Source organism: Belonocnema kinseyi, chromosome 5 (assembly GCF_010883055.1).
Source record: "Belonocnema kinseyi isolate 2016_QV_RU_SX_M_011 chromosome 5, B_treatae_v1, whole genome shotgun sequence".
Taxonomy (NCBI): Eukaryota; Metazoa; Arthropoda; class Insecta; order Hymenoptera; family Cynipidae; genus Belonocnema; species Belonocnema kinseyi.
Window position 1 is genome coordinate 115,609,467 of NC_046661.1, and position 16,248 is coordinate 115,625,714.

Below are 16,248 nucleotides of genomic sequence, written 5' to 3' on the forward strand. Positions count from 1 at the left end.
AGAATTAATGTGAATTCCGTGAAATCTGCTAAATTTCTTGAAATCATTTGAAATCTTTAAAATCTCTTAAAATCCTTCGAAATCCCCGGTAATTCCTCAAAATCTCACAAAATTACGAGATATTATTTTGAAATATTTCAAAAGCCATTAATATTCCTCTAAATCTTTCAAAATAATTTATTATATTCGAAAATCTTAGGAATTTCCTTTAAATCTTTTAAAATCTTACGAAATCTTTGAAAATTCGTAGATATATTTAATTCAAAATTTTTTAAAACCACTTAAAAATCTTGAAATTCGGAGAAAATATATTACAAATTTTTTAATGCACTTAACAATCTTTAAAATGATTTATAATTCTTTCACAATCTCTACAATTCGTTTAAAATCCTTGAAGTAATTTCATTAAATATTTCGGATTATGACGAGATCCCTTAGAATCTTTCAAATCCCTTTAAAATTTAGTGAAGTCTTTCAAATCCGTACGACTCTTTTTGAATTTCATGAAATCTCTCAAAATATTAGAAAATCTTTTAAACCTCCAAAAAAAACTAAAAATGGCTTAAAAGTCCTTACAATATTTGGAAATCCTACTAAATCCTATTAAATCTTTTGAAATCCCGTGAAATTATAAAAAAAATATTACGGGTTCCCTTGAAATTAATGGGACTCTTTCCAAATATTTTAATCTCCCTTAAAATATTTGAAAGTTTCTTAAATACCATTGAGATTCCTTCAAATCCCGTTAAATCCTTGATAATCTTTGGAAACCCTGATAAATTTCATTCAATATTTTGAAATCTTATGGAATCGTCTAAAAATCGTCTATTTGCTTTAGAATTTTTTAAAACTCCTTTAGATTTCTTCAAATCCTGTAAGATTTTTTAACATCCTTTGTAACTACATCTACGAATTTAAAGGATCTGTCAATAAGGTTTGTTAATTCACATTAGAGTCGATAATGATCTTACTATATCCTTTAGAACCTTATGAAATCATACTTAATTCCCTTGGAATCTTCAAAATTCGTGAAAATACTTCGGCATTTTCAAAATCCCTTAAAAGCCTCTTGTATTGTTTTGAAATATTTCGAAATCTCTTAAAATTTCATAAAACCTATTGAAATGTGATTAAACTTCTTGAATTGCCTTAAAATCTGGTAAAATCCTTCGAAAATTTGAGATTATTTTTGGAATATTGCAAAAAATTTATCCACTGTACTCCTGATATGAGACCCCCGGGCTTGCGATATTCCAAGAACTGATAACCTCCTTAGTTTCCTGATGAGAGGAAGCGCGGGGCCGGAAGAGAGGATGAGCTCATTTAAGCGTAACAAACAGCTCGAGGGTCGCACTCTCATCGTGTTAGTTGCATCATGTTGCTTCATGCGTCCAATTCCCGCAGCCAGTCTTATAGCGGAAGATGAGTGTAATTTTACGTAAGAAGGACGAGGAGTCCCACAAATCTTAAGAATCCTTACAATTGAGGGGGGGAGGGTCGAGAAATTAATTTTTTTTTTAATTATTAGACATTCCCTTATCATATCTTGAAAAGGATATTAAAAAGGAAGTTGTAACACGTAGCCCCATTGTTGAGTTATAACAATTAAAATTACATGCTTCTTCTATACTAAATTGGTATCATTTCCTGTGACTCAATTATGCCTTCAGCCTCCCAGAAATTCCACGTACTATAACACTAAAATATTCCTCGTTTCCGTCAGATAGTTCTTGATACGTGCTAATTCGCGTAACAAAGAACGGAAATAGATATATGCCTCAATTTCAAATGAGGGCGATGCAGCTGAGATTTGATGTACTTAAGGCGCTCAGGAATAAAACGATTCTTATTACTAAAATGTTGTTAAAAACATTAACAACTCGATAATTCATGATTTTATAATGAAGAAATAAAAATAATCGGATAGCATAGTCGCAACTAATAACTTTGTATGCACAATTCTTGGCCATTATTGTGTAAACAATTTTATTACCTCGTGAAAAAAAAGAATTTTTCACATATTTGACGAAAATAAAACTTTTTTGTTGTTTGATCTTTTTCTTGTAGTATGAACCCGTTTCAAATGCAAGCGTTATTAATTTGGCATAATAAAACTATTATTTGAAAAGTATCTCCAAAACTATCTCTCGAAACAAACTGAAACTTGCACATTGTCTATTTTGAGGTAAAATTTAGACAATGTACAAATTTCAATTTTTTAGCAAAAATTTTTGACATAACTTTGTAGATCGTGTAAATTTTGTTTAAAAAAAATGTTTAATATTCTACCTTAAAAACAGTTTGTCCTACGAAAAAAGTCTAAAGAGCAAAACAGTTTCTTTTAACTCAAGGATTTTGATAATGATTTAAGAGAATGGTTTTTTTTTTAAATAAATACCAATGCGGGTATATTGTTATTTTTTAACCGTGCATATTGCATACACAGCTATTAGTGATGACTCGACACGTCAAAAAAGGAAAATCCTGAGCCCTATAATTTTAGCTTCTTTGGGTGAAATTGTTTTGGCTCTTTCAGAGGTCAGGTCACGTGGATGGTTGAGGGGTTTTTACTAATACCGCTGTCCTAGAAACAGCTCCCAGGATTGGTTTAAAAAGCACCAGGATTCCTCCGATGAAGAGGGATGCAAAAACGAGTTGTCTTCCAAGCTCGTGGTCCCCGACTTGTTGATTTTTCAGCCAGTTTCGATATGTTCCACTGATTATGGCCGTGATAAATAAAATTGTAATCATAATCCCTCCCAAGGCGTGAAGAACTTTAATCAGGACTGGTCTCACTCTTGGATAAAGCCATCTTGTATTGTTAGCAGCAACTCCAAAAAGAGCTACTGAGGCTGCTAAAATAATCGTGATGAGACTCCAAATTGAATGGAAAGATTCAAAATGATTTTTGTTCTCAAGGTTTTTATTAACGATGGCAATTATGAAACCGCAGAGAATTAACAGCAATCCTATGGTCAGCATTATCCAGTGGATGGTTATTCTATTTGGTCGAGATAGCCTGTGGGTAAGAAGGGCCTCACCAGATATGCTGAAAACTGCCTCCAGGATGATGAGTGTCTTGAAAAAAAAATTCAGATTAGCTTAAAATAATAGAGAAATACTAGGAAAATGAGGAATTAATTTTCAATTAGGTAAGGATAGAATTTATTTCAAATCAGGAAAATTCTACATTTCAAGTAGCAGAATCTCTCAGAGCGATATAGTATGTTGTTTTTTATAGGATATTAGGCGACAAGTATTTTTCAAATTTGAGAAAAATTTTTTAGCGATATTAGGTGCCGTCCAGAAACTAGGTGATTTTTCACGATGTAGGGGAATAATAAGGGAATAAATTCTTTTAAAGAAAATTAATGTAATTAAAAAATTGAATTCAATATTAAACACCTTAACTTCCTAAGATCTCAAGTCGATATATTTTGTATTTGCAACGCAATAGTTAAATTTTCAATAACACAAATTTTCCACAAAAAATATGAACTTTTAACATAAAAAGAAAAATTGTTGACAGAAAAAAATTAATTTTGGACTAAAACGTTATATTAACAACTAAAAAATTTGAACTTTAAAGCAAAAGACATTTTTTAAAACAAAATAGTTAAACTTTTATCTGAATAGTTCCATTTTCAAGCCAAAAAAACCGATTTTTTTAGATCAAAGTTAAATTTTCACCAAAAAAGCTCATTTTAAACCAAAGGGACTCTTCTACTGTAAAATCAGATGCATTATACGAAAAAAAAATTTAACAAAATAGTTGAATCCTTAACCAAAAAGATAAATTATCAACAAGAAAGATTATATTTCTAACCAAAAAGATAAATTTTCTATCAAACAGTTAAATTTTCAACTTATAAATGATACATTTCCAAACAAGACTGAAATAGTTCAATTTTCAGATTAAAAAATTATTGTTCAACTAAAAACACGATTTTTCTACATAAAAGTTAAATTTTTTAACAAACAGGTGATTCTGAAAAAAATTAATGTTTAATTTTCTACCAAACAGTTACATTTTCAACCAAATAAGATTAATTATTAATCAAATGCATTTATTTTTTAAGCAAAATATACGAATTATCTACAAAAACGTTGAATCTTTCAGTGGAAAATATGGGTTTTCAATATAAAAGTTACTTTTCTACAAAATAATTAGATTTTCATAAAAATAATGAAATTTTTAACCAAACAGTCGCATTTTCAAAGAAAAATGTAAATTTTCTTACCAAAATATGAATTCACAGCAAAAAAAAAAATAATAATTTTCAACCCAGAATACGTATTTTCAATAAAAAAGTTAATTTTCAATCGAATAGTTTAATTTATTAAAAAATTATTGAATTTTTCAGCCGTAAAGTTGAATTTTCAGCCCTAAAATATGATCTTTCAACAGAAAAGGTAATTCTTTTTACCGAAAAGTTACATTTTCAACCAGAGAATATGAATTTCAAGTAAAAAGATGAATATTAACCAACAACAATTTATAATAGTTTAAAATTAAACCAAGTAGTTGATTATTCAAAAGAAAAAGATAGATTAAAACAAATAAAATGGCTGATATTTAAGATAAAAGATACTTTAATTTCATATAAAAACAGTTAAATTCAATACAAAAATATGAATGTTCCAGAAAGTAGCTATATCCTTAAACAAATAAGAATAATTTTTAACTAAACAGTTGTATTTTTAAACAAAAAAGATATAATTATTTTACATACCATTACATTTTTACTTAAAGAAAATAATTCTCAACAAAAAAAAGGATTTTTAACAAAAAAGTTAATTTTTCAACCATACAGTTGATTTTTTAACCAAAGTGATGAAACTTCCGACAGAAAGATTATCAAGAAAATAGTTCAACATCCAACCAAATTTAACTGCTGTATTTTCTACTTATATATAATATATATTCTTGATATAAAAAAAACGATTAAAAAAAAATAGCTCAATTTTCAATCAAACAAATCAAACAGAAGATAATTTTTTAAACGTGAGATTTTCTTATTGGGTTCTAGTAATTCAGTTAGAATTTCACCAAAATACGACCAAAACGGAAAGTTTTTGAAAACAGAGGGAAAAGAATTCTTAAAAAAATGAGTAAAAACGGGAATAGAGGGGAAAGTGTGAAGTTTGAAATATAAAAGCAAACTTTGTTTAAATTCATCATTAGAAGTCGTACTAAGTGTTATCTGTTCATAATATTACTTTTCCGAACCTCGCACCTCTTCCTGCTACTTAAATTTTAACATATAAATTATATTTTATATAAATTATAATCTAAATTCAAAAAAATTGAGGAAAAAGGGAATATATAATATATATTTTCAAATTTTCTACTCATATATAGAAGGTATCCTATCAGTTTTATTCGAGCTTATAATTATTTTTAAGGCTTAGAAAATTTTTCTTCTTGAAGATATAATTTTCGTATTTTTCTCCTAAACGATGCCAGATGTAGCCAAAAAGCACGAAGTATTCTTTGTACTGCTTTTATAGATGTTCAAACTTTTTTCTTAATATTTTGTTTCATCACTCATTGTTTCCGAAAAAAATTCAAAAATTCAATTTCATGAAGGAAAAACTTCTCCTATCCTTATAAAGGGTTAAATTATACACAAAAATGGGAAAAATGTAAGTTTTTCGTTTGTTCAAATCTACATTTAATATTTTTAAACAAATAATCGCCGATTTGTTCATTTTTATCTTTTTGAAAATTTCCAATGAATATCAAAAGAGAAAGATAATAAAACTTATCAAAAACCGAAAATAAAGTTGAAATATTTCATCTAGATTAAAAACTATAAAAGTTTAAAGAAAAAGTGTGTGTTTTTTTAATAGACGTCAAAAATTAAAAACCCGTATTTCATAAAATTTTATCTCTCTTAAGTTATAATTCTTTACTCTAAAATCAGCATGATAATTTCGCTTTTTGTAACGTACAAGAAAACTGGTAGATTAATGAAAATTCAAGCAGAAATACAAAACATAGTAAATGTTTGAAGGAGATATAGGTTTCCTTTATCTACACAAAATTGTAAGTGTATTTTTATGAAAGTTTTACATATTTTTTTAAAAGTAATAACATAAAAAATGTCACAAGAATCGAGTCATTTTATTCTTTAGCAATTTAAATGTTGTGCTAAAGTATTCCATAAATTAGTGACATTAATGTTTAAAATAAAAATAAATAAAATGTTTAAAAATATTTTTTATTTTTCAATGAATAAATTTCTTCGATAATGTGATATCATTTGAGTTGAAAAAACAATTCAAATCTAGAAGTTTTAACATTCAATAGTTGAATTGAAACTTGTTAATTTATACTCAATTCTGAACTCACAGAATTTTGATCATTTTAATTTTATATAATTTGAAACCTTATTAACCCTTCGTGTGTACACTGGGTCTTTAAAGGAACAGTTGAAATTTCAAATTGAAATTTCCCTCCCTCATTTTTTACTATATTTTAATTTTTGTTAACAACGGTGTGTAACGTTTGAATTTGGCAACTACTGAGACATGAAGCACACACTACTAGAAGTATCCCTGGATTTTTTCAGATTTTTTTGAAGCCTTTAAAACCTTGAAAGTCTGCCTTTTCCCTTAAAGACCCAGTGTACACAGCGTGTTTCGAAAATATACTGTACACACGCATATTTATTCAGGAAATTAAAAAATATGTACGTATGCGTTTAAAAAGTTTAAAATTATTTAAATTATCTAAAAACATTAATTATTTATGCCTATTTAATGATCACAGATGCCATTGTATCAATATCTAAATCACATCAAAATTTAACAGTACCATCATTGACAGCGAACTCAAGGAAGTTCCTTTGATGTAAAAAATTATAAAATAAAGACTGATTTTGATTGCCATCATTGATTGATGAGTGGACTTATTTTTCGCAATAATCAGAAGCACTTGCCTTAACCAGTCATTTGTATAACTTATTTATAAATGATTATTGCAGGAATAATCAAATAAATTTGCCCCTAATCAGTGGCGGAAGTAGATTTATTTGAAAAGTTCTTTTAAAATTTAAATACAGTGAATCATAAACTTCTCATGACTAACAATAGTTAGAATTCTATTTGAATATGCAACAGCAATAATCTCTAAAACTCGAACGACATGTAATCGTCTCTTTAACTTATAGTGTGGTATGTAGAAAAAATAAAAATATTTTTTAAAGCACGTTAAAATCTACTATTTTCCTATTTTAAAAAAATAGAAATTCTATTCCTCTTTATATCTTTTTTCATTTTGGAGATATTCATACTAATAAAAAATGCAGATGATTTGACAAGAAGAAGTAACAAAATTCAATTCGTTCCCTTTTTTTAATTCCCAAAGGTTATCTAATTTAAACATTCTGGCAAATTTTTTATATGCCTAGTTTTCACTAGTAAATAATAATAAAAAACTATAATTGAAAAAAGTGTTGCTTGATTAATTTCTTCTTAAATGTGTAAAAACATGTTTTTTTTTAAATTAAATCACATGCACACATTTTGAAAAAAGTTCAATATGTTGAACCCGAAACTTCTGCAGCTTAAACCAAAGAAGCATTTGATCATTTTTCTTTTTTTTTGTAAACAATTTTTTCGAGATTTAGGGATTTTAGACTTATAGATCTTTGCGATTTCGGAAAGTTTTAATAAGCGCGAAAAAATGCTTTTCTGAGAAAGCAAAATAACATGTTTCTCTTGTTTAAGGCGACGAAATTTCTGATTCAACACATAAGACTTTTTGAAAAGCTGTAAAACATTTTTCTGTAAAGTAATTAGGTAAAAAGGTACACAGTGGTTTTTGAAACTTAGCGATTTTTCGCTAAAAATCGAAAAAGGTGGGGACTTTTCAATGTGACATAACTCGGAACCTATTAAAGATAGCGGATTATTTGTTTCACAAAATCTTCTTATAATTTTGTTCTCTTTCTTTCATTTGTTGGACATCTGGTCTAAAGTGCAATGGCAATCATTCGTCCACGCAAATGTGATTTTTGGAAATGTCTTTTTTTAAAGCCGGGTTCGTCCTCGTATTCGTGGTAGCATTTTTAATATATTCAATAGGACCCCTTAATAAAGCGTTTTTGAAAATAGCATTGTAAAGCCGATTTTTTCGGGAATTTCACTCTTTTTTGCGACGTAATGTCAAGATTTTAGAGGATTCTACAATATTTGAAATAAATTTGAAGAGATTAAAAATATTTGAAAGGATTTGATCTAAGCATCAAAGGATTTTAAGGGATTTTATCAAATTTCTTGAAATCTTATAAATAATTTAAAGATTTAAAAAATTCAATGGTTTTTAAAAGATTTAAAAGATTTTCAGGATATTTTACCAGATTGAAAGAATTTGAAAGAGAGAAAACAAACTTGAAGAGATTATATCAGATTTTAAGGAACTTTGGGGAATTTTTAAAAATCTTTTAAAGAATTTAAAGATTAATAATTTTTCAATAGTTTTGAAAGGATTTCACCGATTTTAGGGGATTTTACAACATTTCAAGCAATATAAAGAGATATATTAAATTTGCAGGGATTTTGAAAGAGTATCAGTGTTCAAAGCGATTTAAGGGACGTTCTTAACATATTTTAAATATTGAAAAAAGTAATAATAACAAAAATAATAATAAAAAGGAATGTTTTTAAATCTTTAAAATATTGTAAAAATTTAACAACTTTGAATAATTTTTAAAGGATTTTAAATATCTTAGGAAATTTTCCAAGATTTCAAGAAATTTGAAAAGATAAAAATGTTAAAGGGATTTTTTAAGCGTATCAAAGGATTCCGAGGGACTTTAGAAAGGTAAAAAAGGGTTTCAAGGGATATTTTTTCTTATGATACGGTAGCGAGACATGGACATATGAAGAAAAAGATAAGAATAAAATTAACGCAATTGACATGAGATTCTTGCGCATAATATGCGGGAAAACTCTGATGGAAAAAGTGAGTAACGAGATAATTCTGAAAGAATGTGATGCAGAAGAGACGCTAGTAGACACATGGGAAAGAAATCGGTTAAGATGGTTCGGGCATGTTGAGAGAATGCCAAATGAACGACTAACGAAACAAGTGTGTCAAGGTAAAGTAAATGGCAGCGTGCCCAGAGGTAGACCGCGGAAAGAATGGTTGGAATGTGTGAATGAGACCCTAGTTAGAAGAGACATAAGAAGCCACAGAAACACGAGAGGCTGCATGAAAAAATGCATGGGCGTAAAAGAAGCTAGAAAAGTATGCCAAGACAGAAAAGTATGGCCACAAATAATTAAAAAAAAGAGTGTCAGTAGAGTGAATGACGCCTAAAATAAAAGACCTTGGATACTAATAGACCCACGTGGGGAACCTCACATGGCGACTGTGTGAGGATCTTCACTTAGGGTGATTGCCAGAGAGATTGATCAGCAACCTGGGTCGAAGCAGTGTTGCGGAATGAACGTGTTACTTAAATAAATAACACGAGAATTCTAAATAAATCTAAACATTCTACATCCCTTTCTCACATTACTCCCTTCCCCACCGAGTGAGTCACGCCTACCCCGAAATGGAAATGGCTTAAGGGTGTAATAATAATAATAATAATAAAACTTCGTTAGACACTCGGACTTCATCTCAGAGGTCCGAGGTTCGATCCCTGAGCCGGTACCCCTATAAATTTTTCAATGTACCTTTACCGAGGTTCTGGTGGTTCGGAACCCACCTTAAGCTGTAAGTCCCCCCATCGTGTACTTGACTTCAACCTAGTCCGTCAATGATGGTGTAAAAACCAGGCTTTGTCCAATACGTCTGGGCAGATTACTCTTATCAGATCACTTGATTGCAATATAAAAATGCGTGCGTGACTGATGATATATACCGGGACAGCCCCGTGCAAAGATGATCAAATAAAAAAAATCCATCTCTAACCAAAAATGCCTTTGACATATAGGGCTGTATAAGCCTTTGACAACATTTCAACACAGAAATGTTTTTTTTTTAATAAATAATGATAAAAAAAAAATAATAATAGAAGAGCCTCAGTGGCTCAGTTGGTTAGACACTCGGACTTCACCTCAGAGGTCCAGGGTTCGATCCCTGAGCCGGTACCTCTAGAAATTTTTCAATTTACCTTTACCGAGGTTCTGGTGGCTCGGAACCCACTTTAAGCTGTAGGTCTTCCTATCGTGTACTTGACTGCAACCCAGTCCATCAATGATGGGGTAAAAACCAGTATTTGTCCAATATGTCTGGGCAGACTGCTCTCATCAGATCACTTGATTGCAATATAAAAAAGCGTCGGTGACTGATGATATACGAGTATACCGTATACCGGTACAGCCCCGTGCAAAATGATCAAATAAAAATCCAACTCTAACCAAAAATGCCTTAGACATGTTGGGCAGTATAAGCGTGTGACAACATTTCAACACAGAAATGTTTTTCAAGAGCCTCAGTGGCTCAGTTGGTTAGAAACTCGGACTTCACCACAGAGGTCCGGGGTTCGATCCCTGAGCCGTTACCTCTAGAAATTTTTCAATGTACCTTCACAGAGGTTCTGGTGGTTCGGAACCCACCTTAAGCTGTCAGTGGTCCCCCCATCGTGTACTTGACTGCAACCCAGTCCGTCAATGATGGGGTAAAAACCAGGTTTTGTCCAATATGTCTGGGCAGACAGACTACTCTCATCAAATTACTTGATTGCATTATAAAAATGCGTCCATGACTGATGATATATACCGGGACAGCCCCGTGCAAAATGAACAAATAAAAATCCAACACTAACCAAAAATGCCTTCGACATATAGGGCAGTATAAGCCTGTGACAACCTTTCAACACAGAAATGTTTTTTTATAATAATAAGAAGAAAGCATTCCGAGGTGACTGTTGTCACCTCCAACGCTCGTGGCCGCTCATAATTGTATACCTACAACATCATCACAAGAGGTTTCAACCATCGTATTAAATTATTTGAATTAACTTATAACATTCTAATCTAATTGACTTAGTTCGTGGCTATGATGTATAACCGGGTTTACCCGAGTTAAAGTTTAATAAAGACACATAAATAATAATAATGGGCCGTTGGTAAAATATGTAATTATAGTAAATTTTAATTCAAATTGCCCAAATTCACTTCTATTTACTAATATATTCAATTCGAATACACTTCTGTATTTTTTTTAGATTTGAGTTTTGAAGACTTTTTTAAAACTATCTGCATGTTCATTTGCTTATTATTTTATTTAAACTTACCCCTAATGCCATACAAATTGGATGCCAAGAAAATAATTTTTCTGGTCTATGAAAACCAACAACCAGTATGTATAAAATTGGTAATACTAGCAACAAATGAGTTAGAAACGAAAATCCAAGAGTCAAGGAACCTGGTGGCTCTTTGCCGCTCGCGTGTTCAGTCTTCATTTCAGAATCCAGTTCGTCCCTCGCGCCCAAGTCTCGCGCTGCAATCACAAATCATAAAATTCCTTTTAATTTTCAATGAGAAAATCTTACTCTTTACGTAATCTTAAAGAAGAGAATGCCCGCACAATGATTCATCAAAATCATTATTGCGCGTTTGAATTCCTTTTCCTTCGACTTCATTTCTGATTTCTTCCAATACGTAGGTGCGTAGAATTGTTACAAACCATCAAGGATTGTAGGCGCTTATTACACCACCTCAAAATTATTCATGAATTTAATCGATACACAAAATAAAAAAATGTTACACAGTTCCGTACAGGGGGATAAGAACACATGAAAAACTAGCAATTAAAACATGTACTCACTTCTCGCTGCAGGATATCTCCGGAACTAAAAAAGACAGAATAATTTATAAAAAAGTTTAGAAAAGGTTATTAAATATCACGTCAAATGAGCCTTTTTCAAAGAAGTTTTGACGAATGCGGACTGAAATAGTGAGTTAGAAGGAACGATCTAATTTTTCATTCTGAATATGAATTAAGTTAGTGAGTTACAAAGACCAGCTTAATTCCTAATTTTTGCCAATTTTCAAGATTCGACTTTAGTCCTAGAAAAATTGAGGAAAATAGTGATAAAAATTGAAGAGTTATGCAAGAACCTTGAAATTAATAATCAATGAAAAATGATAAAATTATCAGAAATACTTTAAAAAGAGCTGAGTTGACGTAGAATTTAACACCTTTTTTAAATGCTTTTCAGACATTTTTCTATATTCTTCCTTCCAGAGATATTCTACGAGAGATAAGTGCATGTTTATGATTGTCAATAATTCAGATATCTTTATACTCCTGGAATATACTGTAATTTTATTAATACTTACTGTCCTAATATTTTTGAAGGTAGCAGATAAATTTTACTTCGGAGTATTCATTATAATTTAACAATAAATTTCATTTTTGGCATAAGGTGAAGTAAAATTCAAATGACAATTAAACTCAAATAACTACTTATAAATTAAACTCTACCATTTTTAACATATTTTTTAACCACCATTAGTGGCGGTCGATAAACTACGTTAACAATTTTGGGCTATTATCAATCCGAATGGAAGAATTTTTAAAAAACCTTCGAGTTTTCAACCAGAGAAAAAGATTTATTTCGAAACATTTCTAACCTGATAGTGTAATGTTTAACGTAAAAAGAAGCATTTTCAACAAAATAAAAGTATATAAATCAAAAAATAGAAGAATACCCTAATTTAAGGAGGTCAATATCTGAATTTTAGAATTTAAGCATACTTTTTCTTGAATTTAGGTAAACTTTGCTTGTATTCAGATAAATTTTTGCTTAATTTAAGTTTATATCTGAATTTAAGTAAATGTCTGAACTAAAGGTGTAACATTTTTAATAAAGGAAGATGAATTCTGAACCACATAGTTGAATATTTCACGAAAAAATATCTATTTAAAACCAAAAATGGAAACAGTAAGTTTTCATTAAAAAAAATTTAATTTTAAACAAAAAAGCTAATATTTATTCAGATTAATTCAACCGTAAAAAGATTAATTTTTAATAAAATATTTGAATCCTCTAAAAAAAATCAATATTCAGAAAAGTATATTAATTTTTCACCGAAAAAGATGAATTTTTTACCAAATTGTTGAATTTTCTACAAAACAGGTCAATTTTCTACCCGAAAATACGAATTATAAACAAATTACATGAAATTTCCGCAAAAAAGTTGAATTCTAATCTTTTAAAGGACAAATTTTCATTTAAAAATGGAATATTTAATTATTAGACGAAAAAATTAATTTTTAATTTAAAAAAACAGACAGGTCTAATTTTTTATCCAAGAGGACGAATTTTCGAATAAGTGCATAGATTTTCTACTTTTAGTAGCTGAATTTTAAACAAAGAAAATTAATTTTTTACTCAAAAAGACGAATTATCTAAAAAATAAATTAATTTTCCACTAAATGGATGGATTTTGAACTTATAAGGATTCAATTTTGAACTGAAAATGGATGATTTGAATTTTTAGCTAAAATTTTTAGATTTTAACCAACAAACAATGAATTTCAACAAAATAGTTAAATTTTTAAACTAAGAGATTAATTAATTTGTTACCACGAAGATTATTTAGCGACTTGCTAAGCTTAGCATTTATCATTTTTAAAAGTTATTTGTCTACGAAATAGTTTAGCTTTTAAATAAAATAAAATAGTTTCATTTTTATTTAAAAAGATGAATTCCTACATAAAATTTTTTTAAATCAGCTAAATAGATGAATTTTCAACTAAAATTATGAATCTATAAAAAAAACTTTTTTCAACAAAAGAGAACAGGTTTTGTTGGATTTTTTTCTCGTAACTTTCGTCGTTTTCCACACATTTTTCTTAATTTTATTTTTTTAAAACGAATAAAACAGAAAGTACGCGTCCTATCCAAAAGTGATTCTTAACGAAGTTGTAGATCTTTTTTGAAATAACCATTTTTGTTGATTCATCTTTTTTCGTATCCTACATAGTTTGTCCACAAAATGGAATTTTTTATTGTCGATTATTTTTTGTGCAATACAAATTTGAATTTTCGATTTTTAAAGAAAATCCAAAAATTGATTATGATAATCTTGTAGCGCTTTCAAAAAGAAATGTTTTTCTTATCCTGACTTTTTTTTCATATCGTGCGTTTTTCGGCTTCAAATTTTGATTTTCGGTTGATTAAAAAAATTTTGAAAACGCTATAATTCTGAGAATTTTCTTTTTATCGAAAAAAGTCATGAGGATAAATTTTTTTGTTTTTTTCAATACTATAAATATTCGTACATAGATGTTTCAAATTCAGAAAAAAGTGGTCTCAAAAATTTTCAAAATGCGCTCACTTTTTGAATTTTTATCAAAAATGGCTGGTTCACGAACTCCTCCTTTCTTTTAGGACCTAAAAGAAGTGTGCCGAAGATGGATTTGATTCGTTCATGTTTTCGAGAGTTATCGTGTTTACGGACGGACGGTCGGACGGACAGACAGGCAGACAGACGCCATCGTGAAAACCTGATTTTCGGATTCAGGGGGTCTCGAGACGTGGAGATCCGTTGAAAAAGTGCGATGTCAAATTTCCGATAATTCTAATACTTTCTCAATCATAAATGATGAGAATGTAAAAAGATCATCAGGAAATGTAGTAGAGTTATCTAAGTAGATAACCTTACTTCCACTGACCCCCCCCCACAATCAGCTTTTCTCAACTATAACTTGTGGCGCGACCCCCTCTCCCCCTCAAATTGGGAACATAGTTTATGAATGGCCCTGTATTATTATAAACAGTTGATAGTGCACGGAATAGTTAAAAATAAACTCGAGATTAAACTATTTAAACTAACAGTAAATAAATTAAATGAATATTTCTTAATTAAAAAAAAATCCTATTAAATATTCGTCAAAAATTTCTCTAAGCATACACGGTGAGAAATTTCGGAAGATTAATTCACGTCACTGCTCCTTGATTTTATTGCGCTTTGGGGTGAGAACTAAGATCTCGGAACCCTTGCTTTTAAATCATAGGTCTCGAAGTTTCAGGCATTAGGGCACGCCCCTTTGCTCTCAAGTATCGAATTCTATGCTTTTAGATCATAGAGTCTGAGACTTTAAAGCATGTAAAAATTGTAGCTCTAAAACAACGCCCTTCCGTGAATTAATCTCTTGAAATTTCTCTCCGTGTAATTAATATTAATTTTTTATTAAGATTTTACGTGCTAAAAAATAATAAATAATATTAAAATTGCTACAATTACAATTTTTAGACGAATCATCATGGAAAATATTTTCATTAAGAATGCGTATTAAAGTTTTACAACGTAATTTCTCGCTGAAAGTTATTAAAAATTATAACTTTGATGCACCATGACATCAATTATTATTATTAAGTAGCTCTCAAGAAATTAAACAAAAAATAACTTTTTCCAGTAAGAAATTTTTACCTGCAATATTTGTTTATACTATTTGTTGCTAGCAATACTATCTGCTAATATTTGCTTAAATGTTTTCTGAGAATATCAATGCTAGGGTACTATTAAAAAAATTACAGTAAAAAAGCACTTACATAAGTAAAAAAACATATACTGTTGCGTCCTTATTTAGCAGGTTGCTCATAAAAATTTTGATTTGGTTAGTACCTACAAAATCAGTATTAACTTTCTTTCCACATAACGTATCGAAAAAGCGAACATTTTGACGAATAAGCTTTCTTTGGAGGAACTCGTTTAGCATAATTGTAATAAACAATTAAATATATTCTCTGGTAATCATTTTTCGTGGTGGATAACCATTTTTGAAATAGTTTCGATTGGTTTAAACGAAATGGAGGAGACAAAAATCTATAGAAAAACTATAACTGAAATTATTTGATACAATTGTTTATAACAATAGCAATTTTTAACGAATGATTATAACTCAATAATAATTAGTTGTTTATAATAATGAACTTGTACATTTATGTAATTACTTCTGATCAATAGTTAGTTCGTTTAAGTAATTTTTCTTTTAATACAAAAATCATATATTAGTCTAGGAGCAAGGGGGGTTTTCGTGGCCCTTCAATGTCCGTGAGGGAACCTAAGTTATTTTTATGTATTTTGGCCTCCTGAATCCGATTTTCGAAGGTGCCAAGCCGTAAGTGGTCAAATTAAAAAGTTATTAACAAATTAATTGTTTAAATGCTCATTACTTTTTACCTATTTAAGGTACAGGGCCCTGCGACATATCAAATGATCACAAATTTAATAAAAAATAAGCTCGTTTTTTCAAATTGAAAAAATGTTTATTAG

The 16,248-nt window shown here is 29.6% G+C and overlaps 1 protein-coding gene across 2 annotated transcripts in view; it reads right to left on the reverse strand.

The window, feature by feature from the left end:
- Positions 1-843: 843 nt before the first annotated feature.
- LOC117173323 (cytochrome b561 domain-containing protein 2-like) overlaps positions 844-16,248 on the reverse strand; it is a 21,532-nt gene continuing 6,127 nt past the window's right edge. For both annotated transcript variants that reach the window (XM_033361814.1, XM_033361815.1), the window contains exons 2-3: positions 11,256-11,461; positions 844-3,078 (exon numbers count right to left, since the gene is read on the reverse strand). In XM_033361814.1, the coding sequence (XP_033217705.1) occupies positions 2,545-3,078; positions 11,256-11,461 (740 nt within the window). In that variant the 3' untranslated portion in view covers positions 844-2,544. The remainder of the gene's footprint in view (positions 3,079-11,255; positions 11,462-16,248) is intronic.